This window comes from Natrix helvetica (assembly GCF_964273705.1).
Source record: "Natrix helvetica genome assembly, chromosome: 1".
Classification (NCBI taxonomy): Eukaryota; Metazoa; Chordata; class Lepidosauria; order Squamata; family Natricidae; genus Natrix; species Natrix helvetica.
Genome location: NC_138548.1, coordinates 234,205,896 through 234,224,386, shown reverse-complemented (window position 1 = coordinate 234,224,386; position 18,491 = coordinate 234,205,896). Strand labels below are relative to the sequence as shown.

At 41.8% G+C, this 18,491-nt stretch overlaps 1 protein-coding gene across 2 annotated transcripts in view; it reads right to left on the bottom strand.

Moving 5' to 3' along the window:
• LOC309399151 (ABC-type organic anion transporter ABCA8-like) overlaps nucleotides 1–18,491 on the bottom strand; it is an 81,584-nt gene that overhangs the window by 28,195 nt on the left and 34,898 nt on the right. For both annotated transcript variants that reach the window (XM_081966686.1, XM_081966685.1), the window contains exons 16-25: nucleotides 17,960–18,099; nucleotides 16,791–16,907; nucleotides 10,051–10,240; nucleotides 9,122–9,285; nucleotides 8,028–8,155; nucleotides 5,917–6,054; nucleotides 5,549–5,665; nucleotides 4,953–5,126; nucleotides 3,712–3,825; nucleotides 2,819–2,932 (exon numbers count right to left, since the gene is read on the bottom strand). In XM_081966686.1, coding sequence (XP_081822812.1) covers nucleotides 2,819–2,932; nucleotides 3,712–3,825; nucleotides 4,953–5,126; nucleotides 5,549–5,665; nucleotides 5,917–6,054; nucleotides 8,028–8,155; nucleotides 9,122–9,285; nucleotides 10,051–10,240; nucleotides 16,791–16,907; nucleotides 17,960–18,099 — 1,396 coding nt within the window. The remainder of the gene's footprint in view (nucleotides 1–2,818; nucleotides 2,933–3,711; nucleotides 3,826–4,952; nucleotides 5,127–5,548; nucleotides 5,666–5,916; nucleotides 6,055–8,027; nucleotides 8,156–9,121; nucleotides 9,286–10,050; nucleotides 10,241–16,790; nucleotides 16,908–17,959; nucleotides 18,100–18,491) is intronic.

Sequence of the window (18,491 nt, the reverse complement as noted above, 5' to 3'; positions counted from 1 at the left end):
GTAGTTTGGGGTGGAAATGTACAGCTGTGTATCATCAGCGTACAGGTGGTATCCCACCCCAAAACCACGGATGATCTCGCCCAGCGGCTTCATATATGTGTTGAACAGGAGAGGCGAGAGGACCGACCCCTGTGGCACCCCACAAGTGAGCGGCCTCAGGGTTGACCTCTGCTCCCCTGCCAACACACATTGCGTCCGGTCGGAGAGGTAGGAGCAGAACCAGCGCAACACGGTGCCTCCTACCCCCAACCCCTCCAGCCAGCGCAGTAGGATACCATGGTCGATGGTATCAAAAGCCGCTGAGAGGTCTAATAGGACCAGCATAGAGGAACAACCCCTATCTCTGGCCCTCCAGAGATCATCCACCAACGCGACCAAGGCCGTCTCTGTGCTGTGCCCGGGCCGGAAGCCGGACTGGCGCGGGTCTAGATAATCAGATTCCTCCAGGTGACGTGGGAACTGCTGAGCCACCACGCTCTCTACAACCTTCATTAAAAAAGGAAGGTTGGAGACAAGACGATAATTTGCTAGCTCCATTGGGTCCAGAGAAGGCTTCTTGAGCAAGGGCCTCACAACCGCCTCTTTCAAGGCGGCTGGCAGGAAACCTTCACTCAATGAAGCGTTCACAAGTCCCAATAGCCAGCCTCGTGTAACCTCCCAGGATGCCAGTACAAGCCAGGAGGGACACGGGTGCAATAAACACGTGGTGGCTCGCAGTCGCCCACGCAGCCTGTCCAAATCCTCGGTGGCAACAGAGTCAAACTCCTCCCAGCATGGTCTCTCAAGACTCGCCTCGGACGTCCCCACTGGAACACTGAAGGGGTCCCATTCCCTCCGGATTTGAGCGATTTTATCCTGCAGGTATTCCCCAAATTCCTCTGCCCTGCCCTGCAAAGGGGGCTCCCACTGCCTCTGTGACAAGAGGGAGCGGGTCACCCGAAACAGGGCGGCAGGGCGGTTCTCTGCGGACGCAATAAGAGTGGCACAATATCGACGTTTGGCCACTCTTAATGCCACAAGGTAAGTCCTTAAGTAGGTTCTTACCTGTGCTCGGTCAAATTTGGAGCAAGAGGATCTGCATCTGCTCTCTAGGCGTCTCTTGTGGCGTTTCATCGCCCTTAGCTCCTTGTTAAACCAGGGAGCCAGGGCGGTTCATTGCCACCGGAGAGGCCGCAAAGGCGCAACCCGGTCTAAGGCCCCGGCAGCCGCACTATTCCATGCAGCCACCAAGTCCTCCATCCGGGAGCGGGTCAGGTCCACAGGAAGTGGCCCAAGCTCCGTCTGGAACCTATCCGGTTCCATCAGACGCCTGGGGCGGAACCATCTAGGACAATCTGGTTCCGCCTCCCCGCGGCGGGGGGTAGCGCCAGGGAAATCAAGCCGGAGAAATGAGTGATCTGACCATGACAGGGGCGTGATGGCTAGATCCCCTACTCCTAGATCACTCGTCCACTGGTCGGAGACAAACACAAGATCCAGTGTGTGGCCTCCCTCGTGCGTGGGGCCCTGAATTACTTGAGTCAGATCCATGGCTGCCATGGAAGCCATGAACTCCCGAACTGCCTCGGATGCTTCTCCCATCGCCGGCAGGTTGAAATCCCCCATAACTAAAAATTTGGGGGCCTCAATCTAGTTGGGTAATATAACATCTTCACGAAAACAACCAGAAAACAATCAGAGAGCACCAAGGACCACACAGCTCAATCCTGAGCTACAAATATTCTCTTCTATAGAAAAATTAATAGACAGCAGAATAGAAACTTGACTCAAGGGATTCTTCCATTTTCTTATGCAGACATAATTTCCTAAGGAACTTCTGATGAGCTTGATGAAGGTTACACCAGATTTCTAGAAAGGCAAAGGAGCATCCCAAGATACAATTTAGGTCCCTTTACCTCTCTTAAACACCATGTTCCTTTCTACCATTTCACACATCAATGGGCATGGGAATGGAACTGGAGTGAATGTTCAGTCATAAAATTTATGTAGCCCAAGAGTTTGCAGCAAAGTTGGGAAAATGAATGAAGCTAATGTAAACTGGTAGATGTTTGTCATAAAATGCTATTGTTGTATAAAGTTATTTTTTCTAGTTTTTTGCTGCAGAAATCTGTTTTGCAAATCTGTAGGTTTACTGTTCCAGGTAAGTACTATATGGAGTGATCTTAACACTCATTCCTGAATTGAAGTAAGAAAGAAAAGTTCATGGTCAGAAGTGGTCACAGAGCAGAATATCTTCTTAGGGAAGAATTAGACCACCCTGGTGGTTAGGGAATTGGCAGAAGGGCCAATATATTAAAATAGAGTGAAAAAAGTTGGGGACTTCAGAATTGGAACTAGAGGCCACTTACTCCAATCTAGTAGTTGTCCATCCAATGGCTTTATCCATAAATATAATGGAGAAATTTGTAAGGCCCTAAACCTGCCCCAATTTTCACAGGAATAGGCTTACGGACAGCGGAATGGGACAACTTGCCAACTGGTCGCAGCCAACTCATCATAGCCAACTCTCCACAGGCCAACTCACTGCAGGGCAATGTAACAATTCTATTTAATTGTTTAAAATAAATTTTAAAAATGTTTTGATTTTTGCCATTCACATTTCATTCTGTCCCTCCTTTCTTTAATGATTCTATACCACCATTTCTTTGATATTAGTGTAAGTCTTGTCCTGCAGCAAGTTATCCCGTGGTGAGATGGCTGTGGTTTTTTTTTTTTTTTTTTTTTTGCAGCAAGTTGGCTGTGGCAAGTTGGTCAGGGCGAGATGGCTGTGGGGAATTGTCATAGACAATGACAAAAATAGTACGGGATTTTATCTTACCGTTGAAAAGTAAATTAAAAAACTAACAGCTGGAAATATAGGAATGAAAAAATCAAGTAGATATATCAGATCTGATCCAGATGTTGCAAATATTGCAAATGAAATCACAGACACCTAAAATGAAATAAGAAAGTATATTAATGTTTTTAACTTTCTAAACATTTTCACCCAGGTATCCTTTTCCATGAAGTCTATTGTGCCTTTACTCCTTAAATTTACACCCCAGTTAAATTGCATCTAAGAAATGTCTCTAAACTGGTTTTTGCTTGTCTGTTACAATCAGTACTCTCAGTTTTCATTCCTTTCAACATCTGCCGTTAAACCTGCTGCAGAAAACTAGGTCTGAATTCTTCAGTTCGCTAATTTTATTGTTTCAGTTGTGAAAATGTGTTAATGGTTGTTAGGATAAAGCTACTGCTCAAAAGAAATATATGCCAGTTGCCACGCATCCAAATTTTGATCAATAATCGTAAGTGTGAAAAACGGTCATAGGTCACTTTTTTCAGTGCTATTGTAACTTTGACAGCCACTAAATGAATGGTTGCAAGTCGAGGACCCCCATGTGGGGCAAAGGTGGGTTGCTGCCGGTTCAGCCCGGTTTGGATGAACCGGTAGTGGATTTCAGGCCTGAGTCACAAAATCGGAAGCGACCCAGACCTGCCACGCCCCTGAACTGGTTCCCTTGCTGCCGCCATTTTGGATTTTAGTGACTACGCCTGCACAGTTCACTGTAAATTGTTCTATGCATGTGCACAGAACAATTTCCCATTGAACAGTACACATCTGGCGCACATGCACATTGGTAGCGAACTGGCAGTAACTCCGACAGCAACCCACCCCTGATGTGGAGGGAAAAATGCGAGGAGAAGTAAATGATTCGGTCATATACTTACTAATATAAAGATGAATGACCAAAAACTGGCAGTATGCATATTTTTACGAAATATGAAGGCAATTACATATAGGAATAGGACAACAGAGGTACTATAACCAAGCAGAAATATCACCTGTTTAAAAATAAGGCCTGAAATTAATAGTATGCAACTTTTTTGGAACAATAGAAACAAATTATTCATATTAATATATGCAAAAATTTAAATATTTAAATATGTAACATTTAAATAGCAATGTTGCGGCGGATTGGGGTCTTTACCTCAATGCGCCAAAGACGGGACGTGAGACCACAAAGGTGCTAGAGAATGTAGAAAAAGTACCGCCATAATGTAGAAAAGGGATGGCGAAGCACATTGTTTTGCAGTGCTTGATTCTAGAGATAGCTCCAACAGTAAATGAGTATAAACTTGGAAGTTTATATAAAATTCAGCACGTCACATATTTCTTTAATCTGCTTTGAGGTGTCTAAAGTTTTAATTTAATGGGTTAAGTATGTTCAGGTTGACTATTTTATTTGTTTTTGTGGGATGCGATCCATGTCTGCTTTTGTTGTGTGACAAACATTCTACCATCCTCTTGTTTTGTCCTGCCAATCTTTAAATTAATTTGTATGCCTGAAGAAACAATGCACACTTGTAATATTTTTAATTATATATTAAAATAGCAAAATAAAAGAATGTTAGGAAAAAAGATAGTCATGTCCAAATCTAGGGGACAGTGCTCATCTCCAATTCACAGCCAAATATCCAGCATCGTCACGGAGCACTGTTACCTTCCCACCAAAGTGGTACCTATTTAACTACTTGCATTTACATGCTTTCGAACTGCTAACTTGTCCGAAACCAGGGCAAGAACGGGAGATCACCCTGTCACACGGTACTTGAATCTGAAACTGCTAATCTTCCACTTGACAAGCTCCGCATCTTAACCACTACCTTGAGTCTGCATCACACCCCAGCAATCCCACTGGTTATATCAGCTAGAACTGTCTTATAATGATGTTACCTGAATAAATATGGAGATAGAGTTGCCATCTCAGCTGATTACAGGGCCTTTGTATCAATTTCGAGTAGCCTCTCTTTGCTATTCTTCAGTCATTTATCAAAATACTTATTTATAATTAAAGATAGAAGAATGAAACTGGAACTTTTGCTACGTATTATTAAGTAAGTTATTGATGCCCATAATGGAAAAGTGTAAACTTAAATGTTTAAAATGTTATTTAAATCATTAAACTTACCAAAAATAAATGTAAAATGCTCAGATTCTTAGTTATAATGATTAATTTTAGTAACCATGGCAATATTGCTACAACAAGTAGGGCAAAGTGGAGAGGAATATCTATCAGAGCTTGTCCACACCAATATACAGAAGGCAACAGCCCTGAGATTCGGAGTTGAGAGTGAGCTTTTATCTAAGCAAAACAAACAAATAAATATTTGGAGGGGAAGGGAGAGAGGAGAGGAGAGGTTAGGTTAGGCTTTGAGGTCAAATTGTTAAATCAGACAGACCTTTTAAAGTCATTACTACTATCATTTACAGGTTATAATTTCTAAACTTTACATGTAGAGAGAAAAAGCTACACAAACTACAGATTTATTATTTTAATGGTTTTTAAATCTACCAAGATTACTTGCATGATTAGGCAGATTTAAGACAAAGAAGGGAGAAATAATTGAACAGGATATGCCAGAGTTAATATAGGCAATTTGACTGTAATATAAAACATAAACTGTGCCACATATGTATCTTCACAGTGATCTGATATTTCCTTTTTGATCAGTACAACCTTGTCAATGCAGTGGAATATTTTAACATAAATTTAATTCGTTTTACCTTGTAGTCTTGCATGCTCATCATTGCAAATTGAGGTGGAAAAGCAGGCAGCAATATGAAAGCCTCAAGCATTTGTAATTCCACAAAATAAACCGCAAAACATTCCTGTTTAATTTCCTGGAAAATGGATTTTTTTAAAGAGAAGGCTTTATATGTGATAATATGGTATAATGAAACAGTTGTTCTAAATATGTTTACATGGCAAGCTTAGATACAGCTGATAATGAAATTTAAAATAATATAATTAATTGATTCTTCCACATTTTAATGTTTTTTAAAAATCTACATTGATTCTTTTAAAAAATGTATTCATATATTTTCCCATTGGTTCTCTGCCTCCGTATTTATGATCTTATTGGAACACTTACCCCTAAAAACATTTGACTCCAAATTCGAAGACGGGCAGTGGAATTAAGCATGTGTAAAAATGCATTGCTGATGACGTTGACAAGCACAGGAAAGCAGTTAGTTATTTCTGTGTGGCACATAAGTGTGAACCTGTATTTCTGAAACAGAGCAGCAAGTTAGAAGAGAAATGAATCAAGAGAAGAAAGTGATAAAAAAACAATTATAGCCTAAGGGACTCATCTGGTTTTTGATTGAGAACTAGGATAAAAAATAACTTACGTTTAATACAATTATGTTAAACACACTCATACTTAATACTTTATCCATTTTGGTACATTAACAGTTTCAAATCAGTTTATGCCCCACTAGTGTCATTTGTGCTCATTTTAGACTACAGGTAGTCTTTGACTTACAACCGGTCATTTAGCAACTGGTCAAAGTTACAGCAGACTCCTCAGAGCTACTTATAACATGTTTTTGCATATCCTCCTGTGGTAACATCAGAGGTGGATTCCTCCTGGTCCTGTCTGGTACGCCAGAAGAGGTAGTGAAAATCTGCCATACCGGAATGATAGTAATGGTGGCTTGGCCATGCCCCCAAACCTCCGCAGAAGCTTCTTTCTTTTAAGCCCCTTTTCCCTGCCAGTCAGGCAAGGAAAAAGAGGTTTTAAAAACTAAAAGAGAGAGGGGGGGGGGGAGGGAGGAAGGAAGGGAAGGGAGAAAGAAAAAAATAAAAAGAAAGAAGGAATCTCACTTTTTAACCGGGATTCAGCAAAAGAGAAAAAAAATGCTGTTGCTTCAATTGGAACTGAGCCTGCCTGTGGAATTCTGGGAGCTGAAGTCCACAAGTCTTAATGCTGCAAAGTTTAAATGGAAACCTGCTTTAAATTAAAAAGCTGCTCAAAAGGAAGTTTGCAAAGTGACATTCAGCAATTTGTTTCTGGGACAACTGAACAACAAACTTGATAAAGGGTAGGATTCTTATATGGTTCTATGTTTTTGAAGTTTTGGGGTTTGTGCAATATGGGCTTTGTGTTTCTAAGAGTTTTTTTTATCATTCCCTGCTTATGAATGGAGTCAAACTTTCTATAGGCTCATTATCTCATTATCTATCTGACAGGCATGTGGAATGAGTCTTTTGGGGAGTAATATTTTATTTGGGGGGGGGGTCGCTTCCCACAGAGGGAAGAAAGAAAGAAAAAGAAAGAAAGAAAGAAAGAAGGAAGGAAAGAAAGGAAGAAAAACAGGGCTAGAAGGCTACTCAGAGGTCATCTAGTCCAACCCCCTGCTGCAGCAGGAAACCTTACATTGTCTGGATTATTTTGGTGCCTCTAACAGAGAGGAAAATTGCCAGAAAAGAGAAGGAGTTTACTAGGGCAAGGCTGCCATGCAGCGGAAGGCAAAGATAGTCCTTGACTTACGGCTACAATTGAGCCCAAAATTTTGGTTGCTAAACAAGAACGTTAAGTGAGTTTCACCACATTTTACCCAATCTATGACATCTCCTGGCGAGTGACATCAAGTTGGTCACGCCCACCCAGTCACATGACCAACAAGCCACACCCACAAAATAGGCCATGCCCACATAATAGATAGTAAAAAAATTGAAACCCACCCCGGGATACATGATCACATTTGGTGAGCTCAGCAACTAGCTCACTGTTACAGATATTTCCAGCAATTTGAGGGGCTTTGGGGGCAGGTTTTAGCATTTATTTTCAGTTTCTGGCAAAAAAAAACCTCTCAGGGAAAATGGATTTTCTTAACAATTATCATAATCACTTAGCAGTTGCTGTGGTTGATTAACAACTGTCAATAAGAAAGGTTATAACGTTGAATTTTGTCACGTGATTCCTCAACTTATGACTCTAACTATTTATGTCCATAATTCCAGGCTCATTCATTGTCATAAGGACTACCTGTAAAAGCAAGGAATAATCATTTTTTCTGTTCTTTTAAATCTGATATCCTACTAACATGGTTGAACCCTAAATATAATAAAATTATATTAATTAAATAATTATATATATAATTAAAAATATATTCCTAAAAGGCAGTTATAATCTCCACAATCAATTCCATTAAATCCCTTGTTTCATTTTCCAAAAAGAGGGAAAGAATTCAATGTTACCTTCTCTTCGATGTCTACTTGTATGGCCCCATTGTGAACCAGCTGGTCACTGATATTGTTACCCGAGATTACATCCATCAGAATGTTCTGATTCTTTACTGCCTGGACAAAATTATCAATTTTTTCACCTGGAAAATAAAACAAAGAGGGACAAGATACATTTATGGCGTATTTATTTTCCAAACAAAGAAGAGAGTACCAAATAATCAACAATACAATATTTAAATATAATCATACCTAATACTCCATTCACATTTAAATGTAGATTAGGATGGAGAACTCTGACCCTCTACCTTTATTAAATTCTAAATCTGTCTGTCTGTCTATTTAGTGAGATTTTGGAAGTAATTATAAAGAATCCTTGCCATGGGAAAATGTTTTTGTTCTGAATTCTTTAAAAAAAGTCTTTAAAAATTGGGCACTAGCAGGAACTAGAAGGAACTAAAGATTACAAGCAATGGAGATTGCTCACATCTGACTTATAAATATGGAGTAAATCAAACTATTTTAACATTGGAAATATTGAATGATGCTTTTGAACAATGGACACAGAAATCAGTTTATTGAGGATATCTATCTCTATATATAGACTGTGGTTTAAAAGACATTATGGAAGAGGAACAAATTTTACCTGGCAAAACTGACTAAAAAGTTCAAGATGGTTAGAAGTAAAAGGAAGGAATATAAAGTTGGTTTATTTGATCATGGTTAAAATGTTATTATCTCTGATAACCCTTAATGGAGTTTTGCTGATCAGGACTGAAACAAGGTTTTAAGGATTTGTTTATAGATAAGATATGGGATATATCAAAATCTAAGGGACTGGTTTGGACAAAACTCAGCAGCACTTTTTCGTGCGGCTGTTGATAAAGGTGGGATCACCAACATGGATCACCAATGTCCGATGATGGATATAGCACAGGAAAAAGAAGACGAATGGGATATAGGAAGAAAAGAACATTTGTTGTATTTCAATATATAGTGAATTATTGTTTCTGTTGTTTCTTTTCTTTTGTTTACTTCTTATTAGTTTTTATCATTGTGTTTGTAATATAAATACTATGAAAAAAGAACATTATATTCCTCACCCTTACCTGTGTTGTTAAGGATCAGAAGTCCAGAGCTTTCCTTGAATTCCCACTTTCCCGGCTGAAAGTATAACCCATGATGAAGCTCTGCATAATGCATGGTTAACGAAACACCAAAGGAAACAGTATGAATTATATATGGTAACATAATGATTCCAGAAATTAGTAAACTGTAATAAAAGAGAAATACAAATTAAGCATAGTAGAGATGTGAAATCCGACAAGTGTCATTCTACTTAGTTGATTAAACTAGGCACAGTGAGAACAACATTATTTAGAGGAAAAGTGATATTTATTAATTCCCCTGAGTTTTGAACCACTGAGGAAATCTAATTGCAGCCCTATCTATTTAAAAATCTTAATTTGTTTTAAAAAATAGTTTACTGTACATGAAGCCAATGGCATCCTGGTAAACAAAGCAAGTCTTCCCCAACCCATAATTTTGTATATTTTATAGTTTTATAGTATCTTTATATGAGGAAAAGTAGCTGTACTTTCTACAAAAATGTCAACGAGTAACTTCACTGGATTAAAAACCCAATTAACAAAATCTGATATTTTCAGAGTGAAATAGGATTATAGCAAAAAATCATCTTTTTATTTGAACAAATAACCAGGGGATCATCCATGCCCTTTCTCTGAGATCATAATTGGTCTCCATCCTTGGAGAAGAATTTTTTTATATCCTTGGACCCTTTAATGATCATTAAGGGAGAGGGAGAGGGAGGGAGAGGAAGAATGGGGAAGAGAGGGAAGGAGATGAAGAGAGGAGAGAGAGAGGGAGAGAAAGGAAAGAACATGGGAGGGAGACCTTTATTTTGTTCAAGATTCATGCAGGCAAGTTTTCACTTCAATCAAGACATATATTTTGGCCCTTATTCCCTAAGAAGATTGCACATTCAGCATGCTTCAAATATAACTAATAGATTACTCACAGGGCTCCCCAGATTTTCCATTCCCTCTTGAGATTTAAAAAGTGCATTCTTGCAATGGCACAAACTTGTTGTCTCCAGAGTTTTAAGCCCTTCACTGTCACTTTTCCCATCTCTGACAATAACAGCAGATCCTGCTCCATTTCATCCTTTCCTGGTTCTTCTCCTTCCCCTTCATGATGGACTCCATAATCTAAGGTAATTTTCAACATACAATCAGTGTGCTTATTTCAGTTGAAGAAAGTCTTCATTTTCTAACCTTCATCCCTCCCTTCTAGCTTCTCACAGCCAAATCTCTTCATTGTACTCTTCGCAATTTCTCTTCAATTATTACCCTAAGGTACTTACAGTAGCTGGGATACGATCTGAGGAAGGAAAATAGCAAATTTAAAGTCTGGCATTATGGAGGGGTGGGATCTTAAAGAAATATGTAAAATGTTGAAAACTATGCGTGAATCATTTGTGTTGAGAAAGGATTATAATTTGAATTTTATGGAAAGAAATGAAATTGAACACCCTATGTGTTAGATATTAGCATATATCGTAGTAAGTCTCCCCTCTGGTCCGCTGCTACAGCGGGAAACAGGTATCGTTCTGATTGGTCGAGGGGCGTACCCGATCCCTATAAAAGGGGAACCCTCCGACCACAGAGCAAGCTGGATCACTACTACTATTAATAAAGAGCTGTTAAGTCACTTCGTGTCCGCAGTCTGTCTCTCGTTGCCCAGATCTAACATTGGCGACGAAGGTGGGATTGAGAGACAGATAGGATGAAGAACGCTACCTCCAGAATCTCCGGATTTGATCCAGCCCAGGAATTCGGCAGAAATTCCGGCAGCCATCTCAGATCACCGCAGCGCGGCAAATTCAAACAGAGAAGATGGCGATGCATGCTCCCCCCGCTCCTTTCGACCCAGCAAACGACGAATGGGAAGCTTTCATGATTCGTTTCGAGTGTTTCCTCGAAGCGAACGAATACACGGGGATCACCGATGCGAGGAAGAAAAACATCTTCCTCGGCTACTGCGGAAAGGAAGTCTTCAATTCGGCCAGAGACCTCACCGCGCCTACTCCAATACAGGCAGTATCGTGGACGGCGTTGCAACAGGCTCTGCAAACTCATTACGCGCCAAAACCTTCCCGCCACGTTTGCCGCCAGGAATTCAACACGCGGAACCAGAAGGCGGGAGAGTCAATCAACCGATATGTTGCAGCCCTGCGAAAAGCAGCAACTCACTGCGAGTTCAGGGACCTGGACGAGCACATCCTGGCACAATTTGTCTGTGGGTTAAGAGACATTTCACTACAAAAGAAGCTGTTGTCAAACCCAAATTTAACCCTACAGATAGCACTAAACGAAGCAAGGGCATCAGAGTCAGCAGAAAAATCGTCGGTAACCATACAACGCGGGTTCAGCGGAAGCCAGACAGCACTCAGGCAGTCCAGAGTCCACTACGAGGACACAAACCCCGACTACGAGGATTCCGAGTTCGCGGACAGTCACCTGATGCGGAGCAGTCACGTGAGGCCTGGGGGGAGACCCGGATTCCGTTTGTCGCCCTGCGCAAGCTGCGGAGGGAATCACCCCCGGTCTACCTGTAGGTTCAGGAACGTTGTTTGTTCACACTGCAACAAACTTGGGCACATCGCACGAGTGTGCCGGAGCGAAGTCCCTGCCTCACGGCAGCCACCCATGTACCGCCAACAGAAGCCCAACCCAGGGGCTTGGCGAAACCAAAAAGGGCGCCCAGAGAGAAATCCACAAGTGTTTACCCAGAGAGAAAATTTCCAAAGAGCTGAACGAGCGTATCCCCAGAGAGATTACTCACAAGGACTTGAGCGAGCGTATCCCCAGAGAGAATACACACAAAGAGCTGAAAGAGCGTTCTATCAAGACGCTCAACGAGAGTATTTTCAGGATGTTGACGATGAGATAGAGTTGACCCAGAGAGAGGAGTTGCGAACGTATCTCACCACAATACATCAGGTCCGCCCTAAGCGGCCAAAAAGGCTGAGAGTCACAGTCCTCTTGGAGGGCTCACCCTGCGAGCTAGAAGTTGACACAGGATCGACCCTGACGATTATTTCATGGGCATCCATGAAACAGGCTATCCCTAGCCTCAGGAAGAGCCAACTACGCGCTCCAGACGTCCTGCTACGAGACTACCAGGGGAACCAAGTCCCCATCGTGGGCCAAGGCACATTCCACATCCGTTTCAAGGACATCGAAGCCCAGCTGCCCGTGACCATCGCCAGCGCACCATTACAGAACCTTCTGGGGCTTGATTGGTTTGAAGCCCTGGGGTTAGAAGTCACCGGAATCAACGCCGTGAGAAACAGCAGCGCTGAACAGATTTTTAAGGAATTCGAGGATGTGTTCAGCCCCGGTCTTGGTAAGTATGTGGGTAAACCAATATCATTCAATTTAGACCCTAAAGTGGCGCCAATCCGACTTAAACCGAGACGAGTGCCTTTTGCACTCCGCCCAAAAATAGATAAGGAAATAGATAAGTTAGTGGAGCAAGGAATCCTTGAGCCGGTAGATCACGCGCGCTGGGAAACACCCATCGTGACCCCAGTCAAACCAGACGGATCAGTCCGCATCTGCGCGGACTATAAATGCACAATTAATGTCGCGCTACAACAGAGCGCATATCCTGTGCCTGTAGTACAGCACTTATTGCACTCGTTGGGGCCAGGAAAGGTATTTGCTAAATTAGACATGGCACAAGCTTACCAGCAACTGCCAGTTGATAGCGCCACAGCGGAGGCCCAAACTATAGTGACGCATAGAGGAGCATTCAAATGCAACCGGCTACAATTCGGCGTGAGCATTGCCCCAGGATTGTTCCAGAGCGTCATGGAACGACTTTTGCAAGGGATACCGGGAGTCGTTCCCTATTTTGACGACATCTTGGTGTCCGCTGCAGACGAGGAGCAATTAAATAAAAGAGTCAGATCTGTTTTGGCCAGAATCAGAGAGAAGGGTCTCCGCCTTAAAAAGGAAAAATGCCAAATTAACGTGCCTAGTGTAGAATTCCTGGGTTATAGAATCGATGGTCAGGGAATACACCCCACTTCAAAGAAAATCAAGGCGATCCAGGACGCCCCCACACCACGAAATCAGACCGAGTTGCAGGCTTTCCTCGGATTACTTAACTTCTACAGCGTTTTTCTGAGGCAGAAGGCGACCGTTGCTGAGCCACTACACCGTCTACTCCAGAGGAACGCACCATGGAAATGGGGACGATCCGAAGCTGCAGCTTTCGCCGGGGTAAAGCGCCTGCTCACCACTGACTCACTGTTTGTCCAATACAGCCAGACCCTACCGCTGGTATTGACCTGCGACGCATCACCTTTCGGAGTTGGAGCAGTCCTCAGCCACAGGATGCCCGACGGAAAAGAAGCACCCATCGCCTTCTACTCCAGAACTCTTTCATTGGCCGAAAGGAATTACAGCCAAATGGACAGGGAAGCGCTGGCTGCTGTAGCTGGAGTAAAGCGTTTCCACGAATACCTCTACGGCCGCGATTTTGAACTAATTACAGATCACAAACCGTTGTTGGGACTTTTGGCGGGAAACCGCCCCACCCCGGTTTCCCTTTCTCCACGCATGACCAGGTGGACTGTTTTCCTGGCTGCGTATTCATACAAATTGGTTCATCGACCGGGCTCCACTCTCGGACATGCAGACGCACTCAGCCGTTGCCCCTTACCTGACATTCTGCCAGACCCCACTCCAGAAGTACCGGTATTGCTCATTGACTGTTTGGATTCTGGACCGGTTTCTTCCTACGACGTTGCAAGGTTCTCCTCTAAAGACAATTTAATAAAACAAGTTCAAACTTGGGTTTGGAGGGGGTGGCCGAAGGGAAATGTGGGCCCGGAATTCAAAATGTTTTGGTCAAAACGGGATGAAATCTCAGTGTTACAAGGTTGTTTGTTGTGGGGGGATCGAGTTGTTATTCCGTATGTTTTACGTAGGAATGTATTAGATGCTTTACATGTGGGTCATCCGGGGATTGTTAGAATGAAGGCGTTAGCAAGAAGCTACGTGTGGTGGCCAAACATGGACAAAGAAATAGAGGAGTGGGTGGCCACTTGCGACCCCTGCCAGGAATCTAGACCAGCACCCCCGGAAGCGCCCGCCACAAAATGGGAGAAACCTAAAGCACCCTGGTCGCGAATACACATCGATTTCGCAGGACCATTCGAAGGTCAGACTTTCCTTATAGTTGTGGATGCATACTCGAAATGGCTAGAAGTAATCCTAATGACTTCAACCACGGCAGAGGCAGTCATTAAGGTTTTACGGCGGCTTTTCGCCACCCATGGCCTGCCCGACCTCCTGGTCTCCGATAACGGGCCCCAATTCACGGCCATGCAATTCGAAACGTTTTTAGCAGGTCAGGGAATTCGGCACGCCCTCGTTGCGCCATTCCATCCGGCATCAAACGGACAGGCGGAGAGAATGGTGCGATTCGCAAAAGAGGCCCTCGCTAGGATGGGTCCAGGTGATTGGCAAACACGCATTGACCATTACCTCCTAATTCAGCACATTACCCCAAGCGCAACAACGGGTAGGAGCCCCGCTGAACTACTCATGGGCCGCTGTCTACGGTCTCACCTGGACCGCCTTCACCCAAATTACTCTGCCACAGCGCCCCCAGACTCCACAAGCAAAATTCGGTCTTTCAGAATAGGGGATTCAGTATACGCCCACAACTATGCAGGGGGAACATTGTGGATGCCGGTAACGGTCATTGGCATCACGGGTCCACGATCGTATCTGTTGGAACTGGAAGATGGGCGGAACTGGAAGAGGCACATCAATCAACTTCGGGGTCGCCTAGCACACTCAGACCTTCGAAACGAAGACGAGATTTTCCTGCCTACAGAAAGTCAGCCATGCGAGAGCCCCATCATAGAAAACTACGACACCTGCGAACCAAGCTTGGAACAAGAAAACACGCACGAAGCAGAGCAAACCCAGGACAACGCAGCCGAGCAGACTCCAGAACGCCCTAGCAACGAAGGCACACAACCTCCCGAGCGTGAAACAGGAAAAGCACCCGATCCTGCAACCACCTCTAACCAACCCGAACTACGACACTCCTCCCGAGCAAGACAAACACCCACATACCTAAAAGACTATGTTACCTACCGCAACGTTCCATCTAGGAGGGGAGGGGTGTTAGATATTAGCATATATCGTAGTAAGTCTCCCCTCTGGTCCGCTGCTACAGCGGGAAACAGGTATCGTTCTGATTGGTTGAGGGGCGTACCCGATCCCTATAAAAGGGGAACCCTCCGACCACAGAGCAAGCTGGATCACTACTACTATTAATAAAGAGCTGTTAAGTCACTTCGTGTCCGCAGTCTGTCTCTCGTTGCCCAGATCTAACACTATGATAGAAAAAGCAAGAAAGAATGAGAGAAATAATAAGCAGATAAAGGATCTCATTGGACTTAATAAAGACATAAAGAAGAGGGAAGAACGTATCCCAATAAAAAAACAAAAAAAGGGAAAAGGAAAGAAAAGGATGGAACAGACAGGCAGCATGATGAAAGAAAGAAAAGAGTTCCCTACAGAGGGAAAATATAATAAGAAAAGAAAAAGGGGGAATAGGCTGAGGAGACAAAAGGAAATCATAAAGAAGTTACGCAAAAGTTCAGAGATTGGGATTTAAGATTTTCTTAAAATAAATGGAAAGGAAATTAATAAATTGGTAGATGAGAGGGGGGGAAGGTGGAGAATGTTTGTAAAGCATATACTATTGTGAACTTTAATTAACTGTAACGCTGAAATGTAATATGTGTGTATGATATAGAAAGGATTATAAGCAAAAAAGAATTAAAGGTAAATTAACTAAGGTGAATAAAGACAGTAGGCCAGCTGATACGTATCAATAATGGAAGGTGAAATGATTATGCCAAGTTACAAATAAGAAAAATATTAGTTGGGAAAGTTATCAGAAGAGGGGGGGGGAAATGGAAGGAAAATGTGGAAATACATCTAATAATATATAGTTAAAATTACAAGATGAAACAAAATAGGGGCGTTTAATGATGTAAAAATATGTAACAGCATGATGAAGATAGAGGGAAGTTTGAATCTGTCTTGCACTGCATCCAAAAAAAGAGGTTGTTATGGGGGGGGGGGGAGAGGAAACAATTAGAATTCGTATAAAGGTATACCTTTAAAAGAAAAACTAGCAATATGGAAAACATTTTTTTCACTTCTTTTGTTGGGAATATAATTATCAATTCCATTGATATTAACTGGGGTTTGCTAAAAGGTGGAAATAAACCATGTAAAATAGAGAATGGAAGGGAGATAAAGAAAGCGAAAGAGGGAGAAAGGAGACAGGAGAGAGGGAAGTAGAAGGGAGGGAAAGAGCAGGAGAGAGGAAAGGTGTGGAAAGAGAGGAGAGGAGAGGGAGAGAGCAAGGGAAAGTAGAGAAGAGAGAGAGGGTAGAGGGAAGAAGAAGATAGGGAGGAAAAGAGAAAGAGAGGAGAAGAGCTGAAGACGAAATAGACTATAATATGGTGTATGGAAAGCAGAAGAGCAAACAAAAATAGAAGAGGCTTAATGGCAAAAGAATTGATATACTATTGAATACACAAAAATGTTTGTTAAGATGTATAGGTATGCTTTGGATTATATTATATGTACGTTAAAAAAATAAAAAAAACCTTTTTTTCTCAAGTATTTACAGCAGAAGATATTCCAAATACTTTACCGTCACAATTTTTTTCATTTCCTTCTAGTTTCAAGAAGACATCTTCCAAAGTTGTCATAGTAACTCCATAGTTAACTATTCCTAGATCTGTCTGTTGATCGATTTCACTGAACAAATCTGAGTGGACAAAAACAAATCACATGCTTAACTTTGATTTGTCCTTCTAATTTAAAATAAGGGTTTAAATTGAGGTCTAAGGAGCTGCTACAAAGAAGAGGGAGTCAAGCTATTTGCCAAAGCACTTGAAGGCAGGGCAAGAAGCAAAGGCTGGAATCCAGGGGTGAAATCCTCTGAAGTCTGCTACCTGTTCGCTTCCTGTGTGCATGCAAGCATGCTCACCGCAGGTGCTAAGAAGACTTTTCTGAGTCTCCAAAGGTAAGTAGAACAGCGAGGGAGGAAACAGCTGTGCCATGCAATTTAGATTCGCTAGAAAGCAAGATTTCCTGCTTTCTAGCGAATATAAATAACACGGCACAGCTGATTGTCGCACAGCTGAAGTTTTAAACTTTTTTTAAAAACTTTTTTTTAGCATTTTTTTACTACCGGTTCTGGTAGTAAAAAAAATGCTTTAAAAAGTTCCACTAATCAGCTGTACCACACAATTGTCGTAACTTTTTAAAGCACTTTTTTACTATTGATTCGCCTGAACTGATAGTAAAAAAGTGCTTTAAAAAAGTTCTGACGATCGACTATGTGACAATCAGCTGTGCCGCATGATCGAACTTTTTTAAAACTTTTTTTTACTACCAGTTTGGGTGAAATGATAGTATTTTTTACTACTGGTTCAGGTGAACCAGCCCGAATCAGTAGCATTTCACCCCTGATGGAAAGTTATGAAAGAGAGACCCAATCTAGAAATAAAAAGAAATGGGTGTGAATGTGTAGAATGGCCTTCAGAAATTGTGGGTGCTCCATTACTGGAGGTTTTTAAGAGAGTTTGGAGAGCCGTTTGTCTGAAATAATATAGGGTCTCCTGCTTGAGCAGATGGTTGGATTAGAAAACCTCTAAGGTCCTTTCCAGTTCTCTTATTCTGTTGTAAGAGTTCACCATAATTTTATTTAGGTCCATCGGCATATAATAGAAAGCAAGTTAAATTTGTGTGACTTCAACTATATGGACTCTTTCAGAAAAGAGTAACTAAATTCATTTTTATTTACTCTATAATTACCTGGAAATTTATTCACATGTTCTGAAGGCAGGATGTATCTCAATTCATTTTCACGTTGTCCTGATAATTTCACAGAAGGAATATAGTGTTTAACCAGTGACGTTGTTCTTTCAGAATCACAAATTTCATTTATCTGCATCCTGTGCATGTTAAATAAACATTCAGGCAGGCAGCAATGACTAAGTTGCAATTTTTCCAGTAAATAAACACTTGAATTTATGGAGCTCATTTTTATTTTCATGTATTATTTTCTGTTTTTGTTATAAACCTTATATAAGCCATCCAGAATCACAAACTGCAAGATGGACAATCAAATGAATTATTTAAATACATATACATGCACATATAAATATATCCTTATAAATAATATGCTAAATTATATAAAATATCAATGCATAAAATATTCTGATTTAATGGACATTCAGCTTTAACATGTATCACATTTCCCACAAAATTGTCTAAACTGAGAGTTTCCTATATTTGGGGAAATCAATTAAGTAAGAATCTGTTAATTTCTGACCAAATTCAATCT